Below are 23097 nucleotides of genomic sequence, written 5' to 3' on the forward strand. Positions count from 1 at the left end.
GGAAAAACGGAAAACCCGACGAAAGGGAACAAGACGAGCGACGCTGAGAACTGTCTCTGGGCCGGCCTGAGAGGGGCCTCGTGTTTTCGCGGCCGTCTGAGTCCAGCATCCACCAGAAGCAAGCCGAGGAGTGGGAATGGGGCAGACGGGCTACGCAGACCTGTCCTTAGGGAACATTTTCACCTGAAAAATAAACTTGCGAACGCTTGTTAGACACAAGACCTATGTGCCCCCATCTCTAGCACCTCCTGCCAGTCTTCACTCAACGGGGAGTTAACCGACTTTTCGACACGGTTTCCCTGTTTCCTTGACAATCCGTTTTACACACCTCTTGTACCCAAAAAGTGAAGTATGGTTTTTAAAAGGCCAGAAGTGTTTGGAAAATTAGAAATGATGAAAATCAATTTAATTTTATTTAAAATTTTTGCAAAAGTGAGATAATTAGGGCAGCTCATTCAAAAACAAAAGTTCTGAATTTGTACAGATTTTTGGAGGAAAAAAAATAAAAGGAAACAAAAACTGGATGAAAATTAAAAAAAAAATACTGCTGGGAAAGGAATCTGGTTTCCAATGATATCATCCAGAGCCAGCGGGCTACGCAAAAAGTCACATTTGTTGTTCATGTCGTCTCACTGATAAGCGAGACCCATGACACCGAGAGCAGGGCGAGCTCCGAGGCGCACGGTGGGAGCTTCGCCCGCGACGCCCCGATTTCCCGGCCCCGCGCTGTGCTGCCCCCCGCAGTGTGGACACGCCGGCGCCCTGGCAGCCCACCGGGTAAGTCGGCAGTTGCACAGCGATGCCCCGCGTGTCGCCACCTTCCTGGACTTGGCTGCATTGTGCCTCTTGTTGTGACTTAAAACCAAAGCCAGAAAGGCCGCCTTCCCCGGGGCTCCGCCGACTCTGGCCTTTATTTGGGTTTCAAAGTGCCCAGCCCTCAGGAATCAGTGCCCCTCAGCGGTCTCACAAAGTCGGCAAAACTGCTCTAACTGAAGCACAGGCCAAGGAAGACGGAGGTCCAGGGACTTGGCGACGGTCACACACACAGGGGCCAGGAGAGGGAGGGGAAGGGCGGGGCTCTCTCAGCTGACTCTCAGCGTCCTCAGGGTCCCCAAATGCCACCGAAGAAACGGTGCCCACTGCTTTTCAGCCCAAATCGGCTAGACACGCGGTTCTCGGTTCGCACTTTCAGGGCCCGCTGGTTCTCCTGGGAGAGCCGTGTGCGGCCTGACCTGCCTTTGGCTGGCTAACTGGGGTTCAAGTGTCATTCGATTTGATCACCTGCTGCCTCTTTTTTCGAAGACCGCCGGACAGGGGGTGGAACAGGAGGAAGAGTGAAGGGGCTCAGGTCGGGTGCTCATCGTCTGGAGGTGTGACACCTAAAGGAACCGTGAAGATGTTTACACCGTGAGGACAACTGCAAGGCCAGGGAGGGACTGATCCTGCTAGAGCCGGAAATCAAAGCTTCCTCCGACCCCTCGCTGACACTGGGCTTTCACATCCCCAGGTGCCTTCTGGAGGTGGCGTCCGTGCCCAGCTCGCAGCGCCACCTGGTGGCTCAGCGGACGTTCAGCCGGAGCACGAAGCTCTCTCCGGCTTGTGCCAGTTCTCTCCCTGGTGCCCGGGCTCCTGCTCCTGTCGGCAAAGGGGGCTCATCCATCGAGTGCAGGGCAACAGGACATTTCCCAACAAAGGCACTCAAGCTCGTGTCCCCAGCTCTTCTAAAAACTTCACGTAAGTTGCTTTTTTTTTTTTGAGCGTTGGTTGAAAGCCACAGGGGAGAAAATACAGCGTTAGAAGGGCCAGAGGAGAGCTTAACCATCAAATTTCTCACCCGTAGGGCTGGCTTCCTGGAGCTCTAGGGACTCTGTTATTTTGAGAGCTTGGAACGGCACTGACTTGACGCCACCCCGAGTCCCCACCCCTCTCTCAGAACGCAGGTGCCCGCTGCACACACGGGGGCCGTTTCCTGCACGAACAGCCGGCACCCAGTGGCAGTTTTCCCTGCAACCGTAAACTGCCTCTTAGTTTGTTCTGTCGTTTTTGTTCTGTCTGTCTGGTCGGGTAAAGATGCTCGGCACTGGGCTTCGTGCCCGACGGGTGACGCACCGGGATGGACGACGTCGAGACTCTGCGGGATGCGGTCCATGAAGCAAGACAGGCCCAGGCCCGGGCCCCAACGTCCGGCTGCTGGGCCGCACTGTCCTAAACTCCCCAGGGAGGGGGCTGGACAGAAGCCGGCTTCCTTTCTTCACGTAAACAAAGTACTGACCACTTAGAACGGACTGGATGTAGCTGCATAAATAGACTCAGGAATAAACAGGCTCGGAAATTATCGTGAAGACCACGGTCCCAACGAGAAGCCCACCTTTTTGTGTCCTGTCTGCCGGCTGGATTGTGACCCCCTTAGGGGCAGAGGCTGTCATACTTCTGTGTGTCCTACTTGTCCCAAGGGATGGTGACACGGGAGACCCCCTGATCCGGGCAGGCATCCCAGGGCCCTAGGCCTGGAAATCTGGCGAGAGAAGTGTTGGGCATTACTTTTAACACTTTGTAACAGGAAAGTGGAAAGGAGAGTAGAGAGAAAGGGTGCGAACGTTTTAGTATCAGGGGCTGTTTTGATTGTTTTAATTCCCTATTTGCTGGGGGGGGGGGTGTTGAGACAATGTATAGAGAACAAAGCTAGAGACAATCAATGTCCCTCCTGCACTGTTTGTTAAGTGCAAAGGTAATGCCTGTAAAATAGGTTTCAACAAACAGGAAACCTTTCTATAACATAACGTTTAAAATTTGCTATTTCAATTTGACAGCCCCGAGCAGTAGTCGTCCTGATTCAATCAATGGCCTTTGCCCTCCGTGTGTGTCACTGGTAAATGTTCCAGTGCTGCGATACTTCGTCACACTGAATACCTTTCCTTTTTAATCTGCTTTACAGGAGAGGGATCGAGACCCTTCTCAGTCAAGGGGGCTCGTGAGAGGGCCTGAGGTCAGCAGCTGGAAAAGGGCGTTCGGAGTCCCGTGTAGCCTGTCCCCTGGACTCGGACGGGTCGTGCCTCCTGTGGAGTGTGCCACATACTGTGCCACGTAGCACTGGCAGCTCTGGATGACATTTCCCTACTCGGGAAACCGAGGCCCTCCAGGAACTCAGGCGTACCAAGGATGCTGAAAAGTATGCACATCCGCCCCCACCGAGCAAACCGGAATCCCCGTCCCGCTGGGCAGGCTCTCAGGAGAGCAGCACGGTCCCTTTTCATGCTCACCTTGCCTAGCAGGAGGAAAAAGGTGGCCAGATGTTGGAGTCTAAAGAAATTTCACAAAGTATTGAGTACAAGAGCCTGAACTATAGTGATCATAAATGGCAGTCATTCTAGAAATAACTTTTGTGTAATCTTTTATCAAGTAAATGAAATTATTTTTTAGATGTTTCAATAGGAGTTTCGTCCCATTGGTTTATATTAAGTCAATTATTTTCAAATAAAATCAATGGGTTATTTGGAATAAACTGGTGAAGCTTCCTGATTAAGGTGACATGTGACTGACTAGACAGGTGCCTTCTCTGAGGAGCAACAATCGGTGACCAGGATGGTGACGAGCCAGAGCGTCAAGCGTCTCTGCCAGAGAAGATCCCTGGGCCGAGCGGCGTGTCCGTTTTAGGCGGAGCGGTCCAGGGAGCAGACGACATAAAACACGGCGGTGTTTTTCCACAGGATTCCAGAGGAGCAGAAATAAACGTATAATGGAATATAATCCAGCCTGTTGTAGGCAAAGCAGAGGAAAATCTTTTGTGACCGCTGGTCACCGGTGACAGGTACAGATATTGAACGGGCCTAAGACAACAAACACAGGTTGCGCAGAATCCGATGAAAACTAAAGCCAGCCACCCCGGTGGGGAAATCCTTGCCCTGGTACTTGCCCTGGCGCTCAGTGCTCCTCTCCGCTGTGATGATGACGTCGTTACTTCCCAGGTGCCGCGCAAATTTCTCCCCCTGGCGGCCTTGGGCGGGAGCTCTCGGAAAACCGGCACAGGCTGAGACACTGGCACACGCCAGGCTCTCTTTGCCCCGTTCCTTCCTTCTCCGACGTGCAGGGCATCAAAGGGAGCAGTACATGGAGGCGAGCCAGCAACCACGGCGGCCCATTGAACGCTGACTGTGCGCGAGGTCGAGGGGGCCGGAGGCCGCGGGTCCGTGCGCCGGCTTCTCTCAAGGGAAAAATATCCGCATTCTAAGGGCTGTTAAAAATGTAGAAAACTTGCCCTGTTACCATGGGTTTTCAGAACACCTCTAAACACACACAAAATAAGACAGGGATTACCTACAAATGTCAACCATCGCTTAAACTCTAAAAGCATTTTTTTGTATTACTTTGTTTCCGTACAGAAGGGAAAACTCAGCTATAAAGAAATAGTAAAAAGTAGTATTACTTGTGTGTGCGTGTGCGTGTGTGTGCGTGTGCGCGCGTGTGGCAACCAGTCTCGAGGGTTCTCTGCCGCTTGCCTCCCCCGGCTTGTGCTGATGTTCTGAGGGGTGTGCTCTAGGGTGTGAAGCGGGAGCGGCCCGCCCGCCCGCCCCGCCGCGCCCCTCAGATGAGCCACTCCTTTTTGCTCTCGTCGATGGTCTCCGTGAAGTTGGGGTCGTTGTTCATGATGGCGGCGTCGGCGCTCTCGGCCGACTCGGCTCCCTTCGCCTCGTTGGTGTGGTAGGTGCCCTTGTGGCGGAACATGTAGCGGATCAGGAAGACCAGGGTGCAGAGAATGGTGAAAATGACCACGGCGATGACCCCTGGCGGAGACAGGACAGGCCTCGGGTTAGAGAAACCCTGCGTATCCCGGCACTTCCCCGCGGCTCCCGCCAACACCGCTCTCCCCCATGAAAACACAAAGCCCCCCAAACAACTACAGGAGTTAACAGAACTGAAAGGAGAGTTAGACCCATCACAATTATACCTGGAGATGTCAACGCTCTTCTCAGTAACTGACAGGACAAAAAACCAGAAAATCACCAGGAATTGAGACCTAAAAAACACTACTAACAAACGTGACCTAAGGAAATAATACTAACCCTCCACATCTTTCTTAAAACAGAGGAGGAAATCCTACTCAGCTCATTTTATGAGGCCAGTGTTATCCTGACACGAAAGCCAGGAAAATATATTAGGAAAGAGTATCGAGCAATATTCCTCTTTTTTTTTTTTTTTTTTTTTTTTACAAATCCCCACCCAAGGATATTGTTTCCATTGCTTTTTCAGAGAGAGAGTGGAAGGGGGAGAGAGAGAGAGAAACATTGATGTGAGGGAGACACACTGATCGGTTGCCTCCCACACCTGCCCCGGCCCTGGGCCGACCTGGGATCGAGCCCACAGCCGAGGCACGTGCCCTTGGCCAGAATCAAACCCGGGGCCCTTCTGTCTGAGGGCCTTCAGTCTAACCACTGAACAAAACCGGCTAATAAAATCTTAACAAATCAAGCCCAACAATGTGTGAAAAAACGTATTATGATAAAGTGGTGTTAATTCTAGAAATGCAAGATTGGTTTAACATTAACAAACTAAAGCAATGTAATTTAACACATTAGGCAAATAAAGGAGAAAACCCATATGATAATCTCAATAGATGCAGGAAAAGCATATGACAAACTTCAACACCCATTTAACATAAAGCTTCTCAGGAAACTGTCAATAGGAGGAAACCATCTCAGCCTGGTAACCTATGAGAAACCTACAGCTCACATACTACTTAATGGTGAAAGATTAAATTCATTCCCCCTAAAATATGGAACAGAGCAAGAATGTCAGCTCTTTAACACTTCTATCCACAATTGTACTGGAGGTCCTAGCCAGTGCAATAAAACAAGAAAAATAAAAAGTGTACAGAACGGGAAGAAGTAAAAACTCTCTTTATCCTCAGGTGACATGATTGTCTATGTAGAAAATTCTACACAGGAATATAAAGAGAATTGCCAGAACTAATAGTAAATTTAGTAAGGCCACAAGATACAAAGTCAATTCACAAAAATCAATTGTATTTTTATATACGAGCAAGAAACACTTGGAAAATAGAAGTAATAAAATAATACCATTTATAATAGAACAAATGGGAAAACGTTGTTCAAGACTGCACTGGAAACCATAAAACCTTGCCGAGAGAAATTAAAGACCTAAATAAATGATGGATATACCATATTTAGGGTCAGTGTTGCCAAGATGCAAACTCAATGAAAATCACAACAAACTTTTTTTTGGTATAGATCTATAAGCTGATTATAAATTTTATATGGAAATGCAAAGGGCTCAGAACAGCCAAAATAATTTTGGAAAAAGAAATAACTGGAGAACTTATACAGCTTATTTCAAGACTTACTATAAAGATACACCTGTAAAGTAAGCATGGTATTGGCTAAGAAAAGATACAGAGATTAAAAAACCCCCCACTAGAATACAGAGTCCAGAAAATAGACACACACAATATGGTTATTGGTTTTTGCCAAAAAGTTCCAAGGAAGTTAAATTTGGGAAAATATAGTCTTTTCAGCAAGTGGTCTTGGAATAAGTAGATACTCATTTGGAAAATAATGGCTTTGACCTTTATCTCATACAAACATTAACTTAAGGTGATTGTAAACTTAATAATAAAAACTAAAGCTATAAAACATAAAAAACATACTCTAAAATCTTCACAACCTTGGAGTAGGCAGATTTTTTTAGATAGGATTTTTAAAAATCACAATCTATAAAAATATTAGAAAAATTGGACTTTATCAAAGTTAACATCTCCTGCTTTTCAAAAAATACCACTAAGAAAGTGAAAAGACAAGTCAGGGACTGGGCGAAAATATTCACAATACATATGCCTGACAAAGGGTTTGTATCCTGAATATAAAAAGAACTCTTACAAATCAATAGCAAGAAATCAAGCAATCCAACAACTTTTGATGGGGAATGATTTAGACCGATACTTCACAAAAGATTTACAAATGGCAATACACATATGAAAAGATGCTCAACAATACTAGTCATCAGATAATTGCACATTAAAACCACAATGAGATACCACTACTCATCCACTAGAGTGGCTAAAATGAAGAAAACTGACAACACCAAGTGCTGATGAGATTGTGGAGCAACTCAACTTCTTGGATATTGATTGTGGGAATGTAAAATGGTCCAACTATCTTAGAAAACTATGTGGCATTTTCTTATAAAGTTAAATATCCACTTTCAATAACACCCAGCAATTGCATTCCTAGGACTTACCAAAGAGAAATGAAAATTTATGTTCACACAAGACTTGTACAAGAATATGCACAGAAGCTTTATTCAAAATAGCCCAAATCTGGAAACAAACCAAACATCTACCGACAGGTGAGTAGATAAAACAAATTATGGCACATTCTTAAAATGGAGTACAAATGGGCCACTAAAATAAACAAACTATCGATCAATATATGCAACATTGAGTGTCGATCTCAAAACTGTTATGTTGAACGAAAGAAGGAAGGCACAACAGATTATACTCTATGTGATTCCACTTATATGAAACTCTAGAAGGAGCAAAAGTAATCCATGTGAGAAAAAGCAACTCAGAGGCTGCCTTGGTTGGGAGTGGGGCAAAGGGAAGGACAGACTACAACGGGCATAAGAGAGCTTTTCATGGATAGAAATGTTCCTGTCTCTTCATTGTGGTGGCGGTTAGGGGTGTATGAGTGTCAAAAGTCAATGACCTGTTAAATAAGTTGATTTTTTTTTTTTTTTTTTTAAAGACTATATTGATTCCAGAGAGAGGAAGGGAGAGGGAGAGAGAGAGAGAAACACCAATGATGAGAGAGTCATTGATCAGCTGCCTCCTGCTTGCCCCCGACTGGGGATTGAGCCTGCAACCAGGGCATGTGCCCTGACCAGGGATCAAACCGTGACCTCCTGGTTCATAGGTCGACGCTCAACCACTGAGCCACGCTGGCCAGGCCATTATCATTCTTACTTTCACGAGCCTGCATCAGAAAGCAGCCAGGCTACATCACCACAGCTTATCCACACCCGCACTTCACAATCTGAAGCCACATTTAAATAGCAAAACGAGTCATAAAAATCTGGACAACTCGCTTTTCCCCTGGACTATGATTTTACTGAGAATGACAGCGCCCCCCAGGGGAGCCGCCACAGGAAAGCCTGTGCCACAGGTCGCCTACCTCCAATGATGGCCGAGTTTCTGTTCACTCCATTTCTGATAGCTTGGCCTTGTCCTGGGTTATACGGAAAATCAGCACTGGCTGTGGAGAGAGAAACGGAAGGTCAGGCGGGCAAGTGACGACCGTGGACCCCAAGGAACGCGGTGCCTATCTTTTCAGACAGCTCTTCGCGTCCCGTTTTCCCAAATGAGATGCCACCGCAGGTGGGCCCGTCTTGCTGTCGTTTCCTGCGAGAATCACAGCAGCGGCCACCTCCGCTCCTGCCGTGTCCCCGGCATGAGGCCCAGAGGCGCGCTGGGCCTCCTTTGGAGGGTATCAGAGAATCTCTAGCTGCCTGGGCTGCCCCCCCAGGCCCACCGACGTGAGTTTCTGGATGAGGGTGCTGTTCCTTAAGCTCGGCTGAAACCTGCCTCCTGTCCACTTTCATCCGTCTCACCACGGGTGGCACTGGCTCTATTTACGGGGGAGCTTGTCAGGGCGTGCGGCATGGGTTTAAAAAGCATTCGCTTCTGTGGACTCTGAGGAACGGAACAGATCGACGAACAAGACAGGACCACGGACGTGGAAGCGTGGGACAGACAGACAGGTCTCAGAGGGAAGCGGGAGGAGATTAACCAGAGAACTTACAGGCATAAACGAACGGCCCACGGACACAGTGGACAGGCGGGGCCTGGGGAGGGGTGGGAGAGGGGTGGAGGGGGGTGACGGGGGGAAACGGGGGACACCTGTAATACTCTCAACAGTAATAAAAAAAAGAATCTGGGAAACCAGCTGAAAAAGAGAGACAAAGAAGGGGGGATCGCAGGACAGATAAAAATACAGTTACAACGAGAAGGAAATGGAAAGCACATAAAGGAAATTCCTTAACCTATCCTCCCCCCATCAAAAAAAAGTGTTCACTGCTTGCCCTAGCCGGTTTTGATCAGTGGTTACAGCATCGGCCAGTGGACCGAAGGGTCTAGGGTGATTCCGGCCAAGGGCATGTACTTGGGTTGCAGGCTCGATCCCCGGCCCCTATTGGGGTGCATGTGGGAGGCGACCAGCTAATGTGTCTCTCACATTGATGTTTCTCTCTCTCTCTCTCTCCCTTTCACTTTCTCTGACAAGCAATGGAAAAAATATCCTCAGGTGGATTAAAAAAAAAAGTATTCACATTTTGGTATTACTATTTTATATGGCTCTAACAAAACATTGTACACTCCAGGAATATTTTATAAGGGGGTAATATTTCATGAGAGCTGAGAAGACTATTAATTGCCTAATGAATACCCTTTCTTTCCCCGTTATAAAAAAAAAAATCATTTGTATTAAACTTAGATGTCCCTCTAAGATAAAATAAATTGAAAGCATGCAAAAGGCAAACAGATTCTGAAGTCTGTCTACAGGTCAGGAGAATATCTGTTGCCGCTCATATAAGCTAATTTAACGTCAGAAATGATTTCATGTTTGCTCGACTTTTGCCCGAGAAGTTACGCTTTAAGGTAAATCTTCCAATAGCGGCAGCTTCTCCGAAGGCAGGTGACCTTGGTGTAGCCGGAACCGTGGCTACTGAGTGGCACCAAGGAAATGTAAAAAAAAAATTGAAAGAGTTATTGGGCATAATTAAATGTGTACACGCCGATGAAACAGGTTTGTGTCGTGATTCAGGGAGTTTCTTACTAAGGACTCCGTTTTTCTTTTCTTTTTTTAAAAGGCATTTAAAAAATGTGTTTATTGATTTCAGAGAGAGAGGGAGGGAGAGGGAGGGAGAGAGAAACATGGATCGGCTGCCTCCTGCACGCCCCCAGCCAGGGATGGGGCCTGCAACCGGGGCATGTGTCCGCCCTCTTTTCAAAGGCTCCCATCTTAATTCTTGTCGCTCCTTACGCCGTAGTCGCCCTCTCAAAGTCAGGCGCCGGTCTCGATGACGTTTGCCGTCCCAATGACAGGCCGTGCAGACACGGAGCAGAGCTAACTGGATGTTCGTTGACTGGTGCAATGAAAATCAGTCCATTAGGAGGTGTGTCAATGTTTGTGTAGCCTCTCTGGACAACAGAGTCGCCCGGGCAGGGGTAAATTTGAAAGCCAGCTGCCTAAGCCCAACCCTTACCGCGAGGCAGCATTTTTATTCCTCCTGTGTCCGCTGGCCCTGGGCGACTATCTGAGAGCAGCCAGTGGCGAGCCCGCAGGTACAGCAGGGGTCCTCCCGAAGCCCAAGAGCAGGGTTCTGTTTTTAGCATGAGCACCCCGGTTTTCCTGGCTTTATTTATAACTTAAGCCTGGTTGTCTTAATGCATGTTGAGTGCTCACTCCCTTGAGAGACCCACATTTTTCGGGTGAGCACAGTGATGGCTATTTTAATAGATATATTCCAAACGATTTCACCTCAGCCTCAAACTTCTTGCCTGTGCCGTTGAGCAGGTAGGGAGAAGATGGAATAAAACAGAATTGTGGGGTTTTTTTTTTTTTTTTCATTGCAGAATATAAATAAGGTCGTTGTGGCTCTTATTTACTACATTTCAAAATATGTAAAATTGTAGACTTTAGGCTCAGGAACCGATTGCAAATAAAACACACGTTTAAGTGCATATAAAAATAAATCGAGGTTATCTAACATAACCTCCTCTCTACCCCAGAATAAAAGGCACTAAAAGCTTCAGGCTGTCATACATCAGGGACAAAAAAATTAGACAGGAGCTGACATCTCCTCGAGAAACTATCTCCATGGAAACCACTTAAGCTTCAGCATCTAAAGTGATAATCTGAGACACTCCAACAAAACTGCTATTAATTCTAATTTAATTTAAATTGCAGCACTATTTTTTGCAGCAGGGTCTGGGCTAGATGATGTCTACAGGCCTTTGTTCTTTCCGGCTTCTTTGTTTCCTTTCACTTTATTTTCTTTCTTCAAATTTGAGTGGTATGGCAGAAAATTATTTTTTTTTCCTAAGTAATGTGTTCTAAGCATTAGAAACAGATATGAAAACAAGTGGTTGTCGATTGAGATGCTGAAGGTAGAAGGAGCTGCTGTTTTATTCGAGAGAGGCCGCTGCTGGTCACGTTCGGCGGGGTGGGGACTGGTCAAGGCCAGACCGTGTTTATCCAGGGACCCACCCGTGGCCCGTGGCCGAGTGAGCCTCAGTCTCGCGTCTATGCGTATACCGTTCACCTCGGTTTCTACAGAAAGCTGGCCAGCCAGAGCTCCTGTTTCAAATGGGGAAGAGATTATGTAGTTTTGGCTTCTGACAAGTGAAACAAAACCGTACATCTCCAGCCTGCGTGAGTGTCCAAGATCCGGTGACCCAAAGAGATTCCTTAGGCGAAAAGAAACAGAATAAAGGAAGCTCTCCTCTGCCATATGTCCTGGTTGTTTAAATAATGCCAACTTTTATACAAAAGGACTGCATGAGCAATTGATTTTATTAGATTCCCTCCTTTCAGTGTTTTTGTTTGTTTTTAAATATATCTTTATTGATTTCAGAGAGAGGAAGGGAGAGGGAGAGAGAGAGAGAAACATCAATGATGAGAGAACTGTCATGGATCGGCTGCCTCCTGCACACCCCCAGCTGGGGATCGAGCCTGCAACCCGGGCCTGTGCCCTGACGGGAATCGAACCCTGATCTCCTGGTTCAGGGGTTGATACTCAGCCACTGAGTCACACTGGCCGGGCTCCGGTGTTTTTTTTAAGCCAGTTTCTGAATTGTCTCAATTGCCTTTCAGGAAAAAGATTGACTGACGCTCCCAGGCTAGGCTGACATTACATTCTTTTGTCTGAGTAAGAATAAATAGGTATTTTAATGGAAAAATACTGTGATGTCTCCACGTAGATGCAGTCAAAGGCATATATGAGAACAGACATATTTTAAAAAATGCTGGGTGGTTGATTTTTTCTGAAGTGCATTGATTTGCTTTTTGGAAGAATTCTTGTCTCCTCGTGGCTCGTTCCTGCACCGGTGGGCGGGGTTGGGCCCTGACCTACGAGGCAGCTCAGGGTGGAATACCTGAGGCCGTTTAGGGATTAATATCAAATATCCCAAAGCGCCAGAGCCACTGTCTGCCACCTGATGAAATGCTGGGGCACAGTTGCGGACGCTGACAAAGCCTGATGCCCGTGACTGTGACCCAGGGTCCCTGCTGACACGGGCTATGGTTTCCTTCCCAGCAAAGCAGCAGCAGCCAGAGCTGGCTCTCTGCTGGGCCATGGAAACAGCCTCATTTTCTAAACAGAGGGGTGGTTGAGAAAATCACCATGGTAAGAAGCTAAAGCCACCAAACATAGTGAACAAGTCCCAAAGGGCATTTTTTAAAAATATGTTTTTATTGACTTAAGAGACAGAGGGGAATGGAGATAGAGAGCGAGATGTGCTCTGACCAGGAACTGAACTGGGATCTCCTGGATCCTAGGTTGATGCTCAACCACTGAGCTACGCCTGGCCGGGCCCAGAGCACATCTTTTAAAGACATTCCCTGACGTCTTCTCCGAGACAGTGGTCAAGAGTTGGCACTGCTCGTGAGCTGACCGTCTTCGGGAGACCCTGGAGCTGTTGCCTTCAGACTCCTGTTGAGGACACCTCCACTGGGCACAGGGCAAGAGTTCGTGAAGGCTTTGGATGTGCAGAACTTCTAGCTTGGGAGCCTAATTGAAATAACTTTTTGATCACCTAAATTAGAGTCAAAAGACGAGTTTCGTCATTTGTGAGAATACAGAGGCGCCTTTAATCATCTGAGGAACCAGGCAGGAGGGAGGGTCTCCCCTCACTTCCCACCGGTGAATTTCTAGTCAGTTAAGGGCCGAAGTTTGCCTGTTTTGGAAACAACTGAAGATTACTGATCTGCTGCTGACATCATTGTGTGTGTCTTTCGAGGTAAGTCCAGTGGGTAATAAAAAAGAGCATCCGGAAAAACACTTCATCTTCTGCCACAACCTCTATCTCAGTCTGCAGAACACGTCTTCGGTTCCAGGCGATGGATGGGCTCCTGCTCTCCCTGGACTCGCTCCGTCAATATTCATACGGCTCTGGTTCTGTAGGATGTCTGCTGTAATTGCTCCTTAAAAAAAAAATGTAAAATTGACCCTTTTTTATTCCTAAGTGTTCGGAAACCAGGGCACGGGAGGAGGGCTTCTGAGAATGCAGGGGCGTGCACCGCATCCGGCCCGCTGCGTGGTCTATTAGGAAGGGGCAGAGAGCACAGCTAAAGTGCTTTAAAAATTAATTCTGCACATAGTTTAAGTCTTTTATCAATGCCCAGCAGGGCCTGTGCTTTTGAAGTGCTCTTTTCGGCTGCATTAGCAGAAGCGAAAACATGTAATTCCAATCCCACGACGTGTCTTGTCTTCCAAGAAGGCTGATCTCAGAAAACTGACACTGCAGCCCCCACGCTGGATGTTCCCGCCGTCTTTGGTGCTGTTCTCTCCCTGAATTACCCTCAGATCTCAAAAGACAGTGTCTTTGCTTGTTGGCAGGTGGAACGACCAATGGTCATCGAAGAAAACCTGGGAAAGAAAAGGTTTCTAAAACTTCCTAATGCTTCCCCACCAATGGGCTCCTCCCGGGCCCAGCTCCCATCCTGATCAAGATGTTGAGGTCAACGTCCAGCATAAGCCACGTGGCTCTGCCCAGCCCTTCCTCTCACTCATGCCAACAGAGTGTGAAAAAATACCTAATTGGCCCGAGCTGTCCTGGGCACGACTTAGTCCATATCAAAAAAGAGAAAGTTATAAACAAAAAGGGGGAAGTGTGCAGAGCAGGGGGAATTTCACCCACAGGTGCGCAAAGGACTCCCTACTTCAGACTTCCACTTGATAGTCACGGGGTGGCAGAAGATGGAAGACAGTTCAGAATAAAGAACTGGAGTTCTTTTATGTTTAAATTCCATTATTTTCATTGAGAGCAAGGGGAAGGCGGGAGAGCACTGAATCTGAAGGGAGTATATGTGAAATTCGGGCCTGGCGATGCTCGTCTCTGTGTCCCTGCGAGCAAGGTGCTGCGGACAGGGGGCTGGTCCCCAGCCTTGACCGCCCAGCAGGCATCTCGAGATGGGCATCGGCAGCAGGAGTCTCCAGGTGTGTGGTGTGAGGCAGGGCTGAGCGAGCCCTGGGCAGCCACGCCGCTGTTTCCTGAGGGTATGAAGGCGTTTGCTTTCTCCGAGTCTCATGTTCCTACTAACGTCCACTCACACCTACAGGGCCACCGTGGGTCAGACAAAATCCTGCCCTGACAGCATTTCAGCAACTGACATGCTTTACAATTTTAAGCTGTTATTTCTGGTTTTATCTTTTCGTTTTCTAACAATTAAAATTCCCAAGTCAGTTCTTGAAAACCACGCTCAGCCTTTCCCAAGAGGGGAATGTCAAGGCGATTCATTCTCAATGTTTAAAAAAGCTGCACCCACATTCATATGGGCTTTGCGTACATTTAGATTTTAACATAAAGTTGACTTTACTTTTCCCCTGAGCCTTACGGGTTGTTCCTGGGCAGAAACTGACGGCAGAGTCAAGAATCCACCTGCTCTTTCACATTTTCGAGGCACCTATGCAGAGCCCAGGGCATCGGTCAAACATCTTCTCCAGTGAGCGAAATGAAGGGCCACCTGTTTATTACTGGTGTTTGCACAGAGACCTTCCTCCGAAGAGTGGGTGGCATTGGGCCAAAACGTCACCTGGACAATGTTTCTGCAACGCTGAAATCACAGGCAAGGACACAAGGCCCCTGTGTACCGCAAAAGTGGAGCCAGATTTCCAGGTGGAGACTGGCAGGGACCCCCTACCCCTTGCCCAGGGGAAAATTCACACTCAGAGGTTCCAGCAACAGTCCTTCCGAATGACAAGTCAATAGAGGGGGTGATGCCCAATTAACCTGGAGAGAGCTGTGCTCCCCGAGTGGCCCCAAGTAATATGCGAGAATATTAATGGACAGACACACGCGCCTTTGGATGACTCAAACCTACTTTGTTTTTGTGGGCATCACACAGAACATTTCTGCCGCACAAAAATGAGGCGAAAACAAATACCGTGACTTGCTGGATGGAGTCAGAGGCTCTGCCATCGCCAGAGAAGTTGCCATAGCAACGAGGATGCCTGTTTCCCTGCACTTCCCCAGCGCCCCGTGTATGGGGTCGATGCTCCAACCTCCGAGTTACACTGACTAGGGCTGCAGACATATTTTAAAAAACTAAACAAAGTTTTGGTAAAAGGATTTTAGTTACATCTTGAGAGAATCCCTCACCGTGACTAATGTGGTTAATGCCAGGAATGAAAGCTGGGTCCACTAACTGGAAATCTATTACTACAGTTTCACCACTGAGCTATCGCAGAAGAAAAGGCACATGGTCACCTCCCTAGATGTTGCGATGGCATTAGATACTAACCCCGATACGACTGATCAAAACAGGATCCTTAAGATATCTTACACATTTATTGATCCTTAAGACGTGTATTGGGCTGGAGGTGATATGTACTAGCTATCAGAATTAAAAATACGTCGCCCGGCTGGTGTGGCTCAGCAGTCGGGCATCGACCTGTGATCCAGGAGATCGTGGTTCGATTCCGGGGTTGCAATCAATGATTCTCATCATTGATGTTTCTGTCTCTCTCCCTCTCCCTTCCTCTCTCTGAAATCAATAAAGGCATTAAAAAAAAAATTAAAAATACACCCCTTGACTCAACAATGCCATGTGTACAAAGCTAGTCGTTATGAAAACAAAAGATGGAAACAACTTCAGTGACTGACAGATCAAAAATCTGTAACCCTAACCCAGCCGGCGTAGCTCAGTGGTTGGGTGTCGACCCATGAACCTGGAGATCAAAGTTCGATTCCCGGTCAGGGCACATGCCCTGGGTTGTGACTCAATCCCTAGTAGGGGGCGTGCAGGAGGCAGCCAATCAGTGACCTTTTGTCATCTTTGATGTTTCTCTCTCTCTCTCTGAAATCAGTGAAAAAACATTAAAAAAAAATCTGTAACCCTAACATTATATTTAACATAAGCTTAGTAAATGCTCTTGGTGCTTTTGCAGAAGAGCAGAATTTGCATCACTTGCAGGAAAAGCACACATTAGAAAAGGGGGGATAATAATTGTTCTTTGCACTTGAGTAAATGTGTGCTGTGTGGGTCACTGAAGAGAACAAAAGACACGCAGGAGAATAAAAAGATTAGGTGGCAGAGATGAAGTGCATTAATCATGCAATCTTAGCAGACGGGTGAAAAAGGGATCCGCTCAGGAATAATTAAGATGCCATTATAAGAGCTGGAAAGATTATTTTAAGTGCTTGCAGGTGGTAAAGCCAACCAACTACCAGCTTGTGATTATGAAGGGAACTGAATAAATACACGCCGTTTTTAAACGTTCGTCATATCCATAACTCTCTTGCACACGAAGATGTAAAAATATTTTATCTTCAGATGGTGGAAAGGAAATTTGGGATATAGGCAAGAAATCAAATCATTAAAAATCAGGGCACTAGAGGGAGGGTAGGGGAGCGTTTAGAAGTCAAACTCGCGTTGCCAGGGGTCAGGTGCTGTGGTGAGTTTGAGCCGAATTTCTCGGTTCGCAGTAGCTGGGCAGACTGAACATTCTGGAACCTACCTGGGGCAGGGTGGTTACCTTGAGTGATCCCTGGTGCCATGTTCCATCGAGCTCCCTACTGATTTGGGGGAACCACATTACTAAGAGGGCTGGTTTTTCAACAGCTCTGTGGGCCCGAGTGAACCCACTGGGCAAGTTTGGGTTTGGACCCTCCTGGCTTCCTGACAACCTTGACCTTGGGTCTGGACAGGAGGACAATTGGGCCGTGCTAACTGTTTTCCACTCTGCTCAATGCTCCTGGACTTTCCACGTCCGCCCACTGAGAGCTCCTGGTCAAGAGCCCCTCAGTGTCCAATGCGGGTCAGCTGCAGGGTGGGCGCCGGGGAGGCCCAGGTTACAGCGGAGGCTGTTCAGCTGCCAGCACCCAGCAGAGGCCGGTTCCCCGGGGCCCTTCTGGGCGAGGTGCCCCTGTAAATTAATATAGGTGTGGAAGTCGTTGTACCTGTGCTGGGAATATTAGGCACTAGAAGTTCTGGAAACTACTAACTAGTTATAATCTTTTTTGTTGTTGTTGTTATTAATTCTCACCGGAGGATATATATATATATATATATATATACACACACACACATTTTTTCCCCATTGATCTTCAGAGAGAGTAAAAGGGAGGGAGAGAAAGAGAGAGAAACATTGATGCCAGAGAGACACATTGACTGGTTGTCTCCCACATGAGCCCTGACAGGTGCCAGGGACTGAACCTGCAACCTTTGGGAATCGAACCCGATCCCCTTCAGTCTGCAGGTCGACACTCTCACTACAGATCCACACCGGGCAGGGCTAATTTTTATAACCACAAGATTCCTTAGGGAATGAAGCCTTACGTCTTAAAGTGCTGTGTCTATCATATGATATTTTACAAAAGGTCCTAGGATGTGGCCTTTGGCCTGATGTATTCAGAACCAAGTATCACGAATGTGATAAAACACCCCGAGGCTACTGGGCATGCCCCGGGACACGGTGCTGTGCAGTTTGGAGTTGGTTCTTAGCATAGAAATTGACGGCTTCCAACTCTTGAATATACTTTTTCCGGTGTTTGTTTTGTTTGTGTGTTTTTTAAAAATTTCTGTTAATCCTGACCTGAGGATATTTTTTCCATTGCTTTTCAGAGGGAGTGGAAAGGAGAGAGACAGAAACATTGATGTGAGAGAGACACACCAATTGGTTTGCCTCCCACACTCCCCCTGACTCGAGCTGGGGACTGAACCTGCAACCCAGGTACATGCCCTTGGCCAGAATCGAACCCGGGACCCTTTGGTGTGAAGGCCGGCACTCTAACCACTGAGCGACACCAGCCAGGGCATGTTTTTATTTTTTACAGAGTGGGCCCTGCTGTCTGCAGTTGCCCGTCTGCTGGGAAATACTTGCTGTTTCAAGGAAAGAAGGTTCCCTGGATTCGACAACAAGAAAGAACAGAGCCCGTGACTGAGAGGCCAGATCCCAGCAATTGTCCCCTGCTCTGCGGCCTGTCGATGCACCGGAGCTCAGGGCTGGGTAGGTTTTTTCTACCTTGTAACTACTGTTCTAAAAATATCCGTCAGGACCGTAATGATTCGCTTTAGGAACAGCTTGTACCTTTATCAATGGGAAAAAGAGGCAGGAAAAACAGTGACTGGATGTTCCTAATAGAGAGGAACCGGTTCAAATCAAGTCAACACAATTTTGTTGACCATTTCCCCCTATAAAGACGCACACTTACACCCGTGCTCGGCCCTGTGTGCGTGGCGATCCTGCCACACTGCCCTGTCCCTTCCACACTCCAATCACCGGGGAACCACCTGCACATTTTTTGCCATTTCCACGCAAAACGTAACACTTATTTATTTACTTATTTTCACTAACTCGATCCAATTTCTAATTTACATAAATACACTGAGAAAACTTTATAACCCTGTCGGGGCTCTCAACAGAGTGAACCAATCGGAGACTTTCTCTCCGACAGAATGAGCAGGGCTGAAGGAGAAACAAAGAGGAGGTGACTGTATTGTCACGCAATGCCACGTCTGTTTTCTTTCCACAGTGATCGGGTGGCCCGCGATCCAAGGCACCACGCTGCCCGGCAGGAGCCAGCGTCTTCCCTCCCAGCTGTGCGGCGCAGGGCCCGGCCAGCCCCACCTGTGCCTCCCTCGCCTTGGAAAACACTGGCAGAGCCCACAAGGCACGGGCGAGGCAATGAGTGACTGTCGGCAGTGTCCAGGGGAGGAAAAAGACCTCATTGCACGGAGCCAGCTTAGCTTAGAATACATTTTCTGTTTTTACCGTCTGATATCTCAGGAAGAAAGAAACGTAAGGGAGCAGAGAGAGCCCGGGGCCTAAGGGGGGACGTCTTGAATTCCAACCTCCAGGTCTCTGCAAAGCACGCGCCCGGGTGAGGGTGTGAGGTGAGGGGCTCCGGTTGATCGCCACCAACCCTCAATACTGAGGCCATCGGACGCCCCACTCTTCACAGCCAGGGCCGCGCCTTCTTTTCAAAGGTGCACATACTTCAGTTTTTAAAAAATATGTTTTTATTGATTTTAGAGAAAGAGGAAAGGAGAGGGGGAGAGAGAGGAACATCGATGTGAGAGAGAAGCATCAGTCGGTTGCCTCCCACATACACCCCGGGGGGGACCGAGCCCGCAACCTGGGCATGTGCCCCGACTGGGAAAGGAACCGGCAGCCTCCTGGTGCGCGGGACGGTGCTCAGCCAGCCCAGCCACACCGGCCAGGGCTGCATACTTCGTTTTAAGCAGCATTTTACCCCCCGATATCCTTTCAAGTGAAGTTTGCGGCTGATTCAAGAAACTGAATAATAATTGGACATCTTCAAACTGAGGTTTCTTCCTGGGGTGCGGCGGCTTCCACACTGACTAGCTTTCACGGGAGCCGCTGGGTCGGGCCCCACACTGTGGATTTCTTGCTCTTCTGTCTGAAGTCTGCTTTCCCAGTTGCGAGAAGGCTGATCAGCCATCCTCAAGTTTAGAAGGAAACTCCTCTGTCTCCATGAGCTTCCCTATAAGATGGTCAGAGGGGCCTGACCTTTGGTGAGCTTATGGCCACGGCTTTTCAAGTTGAGGCTTCCCCACCTAAAAGCTTCAGCGCCTTTCATGAGCTGTTTTTCTGTTGTACTATTTGGGCATTAATCTCCTTTTCTTTTGGTAACCGTATTTAAAAGGGCTCACCAAGCGGGCTGGTTAGTAAGCTGCTCTCTTCTTTGGTAAGTGATTCTCGATCTTGGCTACCCTTCGGAACACCCCTTCACCCCGCCCAGGGAGGTTTCACATCGATGGACACCTGCCAGCTCGCCCCCAGGGCATCTGATTTGATTGGTTAGCGGTGGGGCCTGGATACCGGGATTTTTGAAAGCTCCCCAGGTAACGTGAAAGTGCACCTGAGATGAGAACCACTGTACAGGTGAGTGCTTTCAGCCGTCCATGTGCACATGGCAAGTCCCCTGGGAATCCTGCTAAAATGCAGATGCTGACGCAGTGGGTCTGGGGTGAGGGCCCGAGATTCTATGTTTCTTTTTTCTTTCTTTTCTCTTTTGTTAATTCTCACCTAAGGATCTGTTTTCCATTGATTTTTAGAGGAAGTGCAAGGGAGAGAGGGAGAGAGACATCGATGTGAGAGGGACACATCGACTTGCCCCCCATACATGCTTCACCTGGGAGCAAACCTGCAACCCAGGTACGCGCCCTTGACCGGGAATCAAACCCGAGACCCTTTGGTGTGCAGGCTGACGCCCTAACCACTGAACCCACCGGCCAGGCCGACGGTGGGAACTTCTGACACCTGATGTGAGCTCGGCATGAGACCTCTCGTACCCACACATTCCTTCGCTCTCACTCCTCCAACTACATTACCAGCGAGGTGCTGTTACCAACCCCATTTTACAGGTGAGGAAACTGAGGCTTAAAGAAAGCAAGCAATCTGCCCAAGGCTGCTTTCGGTTTTACCTGAGTCCAGGTGGTCCAAGTGCCAGGGGTCGGTGGCGGACGACATGGGGGAGAGGGTGAGCGGGGAGGCCCCGCAGTTGGACTCCACCAGCTCGCCCTGGATGTGCACGTGCGCAGAGGCGTTGGTTTGCCGCAGGGCCGCCTTGAGGGGGGCGATCTGGTTGAACTGGACTCTGGAGAGGCACCCAGTGAATCCCGGGGTGTTGTACTTGTGAATCTCGTGGTCAATCTTCCCTGTTTCTGAAAGAAAAAGACAACGTAAGAAATGTTATCTCACTCACGATATTCCGGCTGTAAAACACACTCGTCTGAATGCTTGGGTCCAGATCTTACTCTCGGGGTTCAGGTTAAGGTGTTCTGTTCTTTTAGATGAAATATTAATGACTTGATAAGGCTCAGGCCTGGAGACTTCACTTTAGAAGAACCTTCTGTATTACTAGGGAACCTGGTAGGGTCAGGAGAAGACTGTATTTGATAAAATAAAACACATTCATAACTACCTTCCGGATACTTGAGATATTGCTGAAACTAACAACACTCACTTGGTTATTTTCTTAAAATATATCTTTATTGATTTCAGAGAGGAAGGGAGAGGGAGAGGGAGAGAGAGAAACATCAATGATGAGAGTCATTGATCGGCTGCCTCCTGCACGCCCCCTACTGGGGATCGAGCCTGAAACCCGGGCATGTGCCCTGACCGGGGGTCAAACCGTGACCTCCTGGATCCTAGGTCAACGCTCAGCCGCTGAGCCACACCAGCCAGGCTGGACTCTCTTTTTTGCTACGCCAACACTTGCTATTTTCTAACAAAGAGGGAACAGATCTGGATGCTTCAGCAGGCAAAGGTATTGAATTTCATAATATCCCCATAGTATGCTATATATATACATTTACCAATGCTTTATTGTTATAGGAAGCGGTACTGATGTTTTATTTTATGGTCACAATCACCAACATTTCCTCTTACCATCAATGCTTTTCTTTTTAAAAAAATTAATCCTTACCCTAGGATATTTTTTCCATTGCTTTTCAGAGAGAGTGGAACGGGGAGAGAGAGAGGGAAACATCGATTGGGTGCCTCCCACACCCGCCCCACCGGGGGCCGGGTATCGAGTCTGCAACTGAGGTACGTGCCCTTGACTGGAACTGAACCCGGGACCCTTCAGTCTGCTGGCTGATGCTCTAACCACTGGGCCAAACGAGCCAGGGCTCAATGTTTTCCTTCTGACATACGTTTATTTAAGTAAAAACGGTGAATCCATTTGAAGAAAACTATTAAGTAAATAAGTAAAGGAGGTAGCCAGAAATGGCAAAAATGTAACCAGAAATGACAAAAATTATGCCTTTGGCCTCAAACCCCTCCTCTGGGGAGTCGTGCTGTGGAAGAACGTGCTTTCCCACCTCTGTTCCAGGCGCGTGGGATTCCACCGTCCTCCCCTCTCTTCACACGTAAGCCCTGCGATTACCCATCTCTCGAGAACATCAGGGTCCCAGTCCTCCAAAAAGGGGGCGCCGACGGCTCCCTCCCTGGCTCTGCTCCTGGCCCTACCTGGGCAGGTGCTCACTCCCTGTCCATTTGGGCCAGAAGCCGGAACCGCGCCTCTGGCCGATGTCCAGCGGCCCTGAGAGCAGAGACTGGATGTCGCTTATCTTTGTGTTCCCTGACACCTCTACCACAGCACCCGACATGAAGTAACCTCCCCCCCGTGTCTGTGTGCTCGACTGTAACAGAGACCGCACGACACAGTCCATCAGTTTGCTTGCGTGGGACGGGCGACCACCGCGGGGGTTTGGGTCCAGCAGAGTTCGCCGTGGGCCAGCGTCTGCCAGCCCCACGGGGGCAATCGGTGTGGCCTGGGCCCTGGGAAGGGGGAGGGGAGTGGAAAATTCAGATCCGACAGGCCGTGCGTTTATTTCCACAGTGCTGTCACCTGGGCATCTCACTGGAAACGCGCCCATCCCTGAAATGTGTGCGTGCCGCTCTTCAACGGACACTTACCGAGTGACGCTGGCGGGCCGCTGCGGAATCAACTGCCACGGGCCCCACGCGCGGCGCAGAGGTTAGACGGGGCCGACGGAGCGAGCGGGCGGTGGGTCTGAAATCGCGGCCCGGGTGAGACTTTAAAGAATTCTCATCAGATCGGACGGGAATGAGGTGGCTGAGTAGTTGAAAGCGTAGCCAGGTTGCTGCTGGGCTGGCACGTGTCCTAAACTGGGACTCCCAGGGGTGGGGCTGAGCACCCGGGTCTCACCCGAGAGAGGAGCTCATGGGCGTAATAAGGTGGCTACAATTTTCCCATTTGGGCACCACCATGTGGAGCCTGAAGGGGTCCCAGAATTTATGATTCCCAGAATAAATGGGAAACAATCATAACCAAAAGACCTCCCCCGCCCCCAAACACAGCAACAAAAAAGCCGA

The 23097-nt window shown here is 48.5% G+C and overlaps 1 protein-coding gene across 2 annotated transcripts in view; it reads right to left on the bottom strand.

Moving 5' to 3' along the window:
* Window positions 1–775: 775 nt before the first annotated feature.
* Window positions 776–23097, bottom strand: part of CNTNAP2 (contactin associated protein 2) — a 1311177-nt gene continuing 1288855 nt past the window's right edge. The window contains exons 2-4 of one of the 2 annotated variants that reach the window (XM_081147556.1): window positions 20679–20918; window positions 8184–8264; window positions 776–4781 (exon numbers count right to left, since the gene is read on the bottom strand). In XM_081147556.1, coding sequence (XP_081003682.1) covers window positions 4582–4781; window positions 8184–8264; window positions 20679–20724 — 327 coding nt within the window. In that variant the 5' untranslated portion in view covers window positions 20725–20918 and the 3' untranslated portion in view covers window positions 776–4581. The remainder of the gene's footprint in view (window positions 4782–8183; window positions 8265–20678; window positions 20919–23097) is intronic. The other variant, XM_081147555.1, reaches the window with a different exon arrangement.

Source organism: Miniopterus schreibersii (assembly GCF_964146895.1).
Source record: "Miniopterus schreibersii genome assembly, chromosome: 9".
Lineage (NCBI taxonomy): Eukaryota > Metazoa > Chordata > Mammalia > Chiroptera > Miniopteridae > Miniopterus > Miniopterus schreibersii.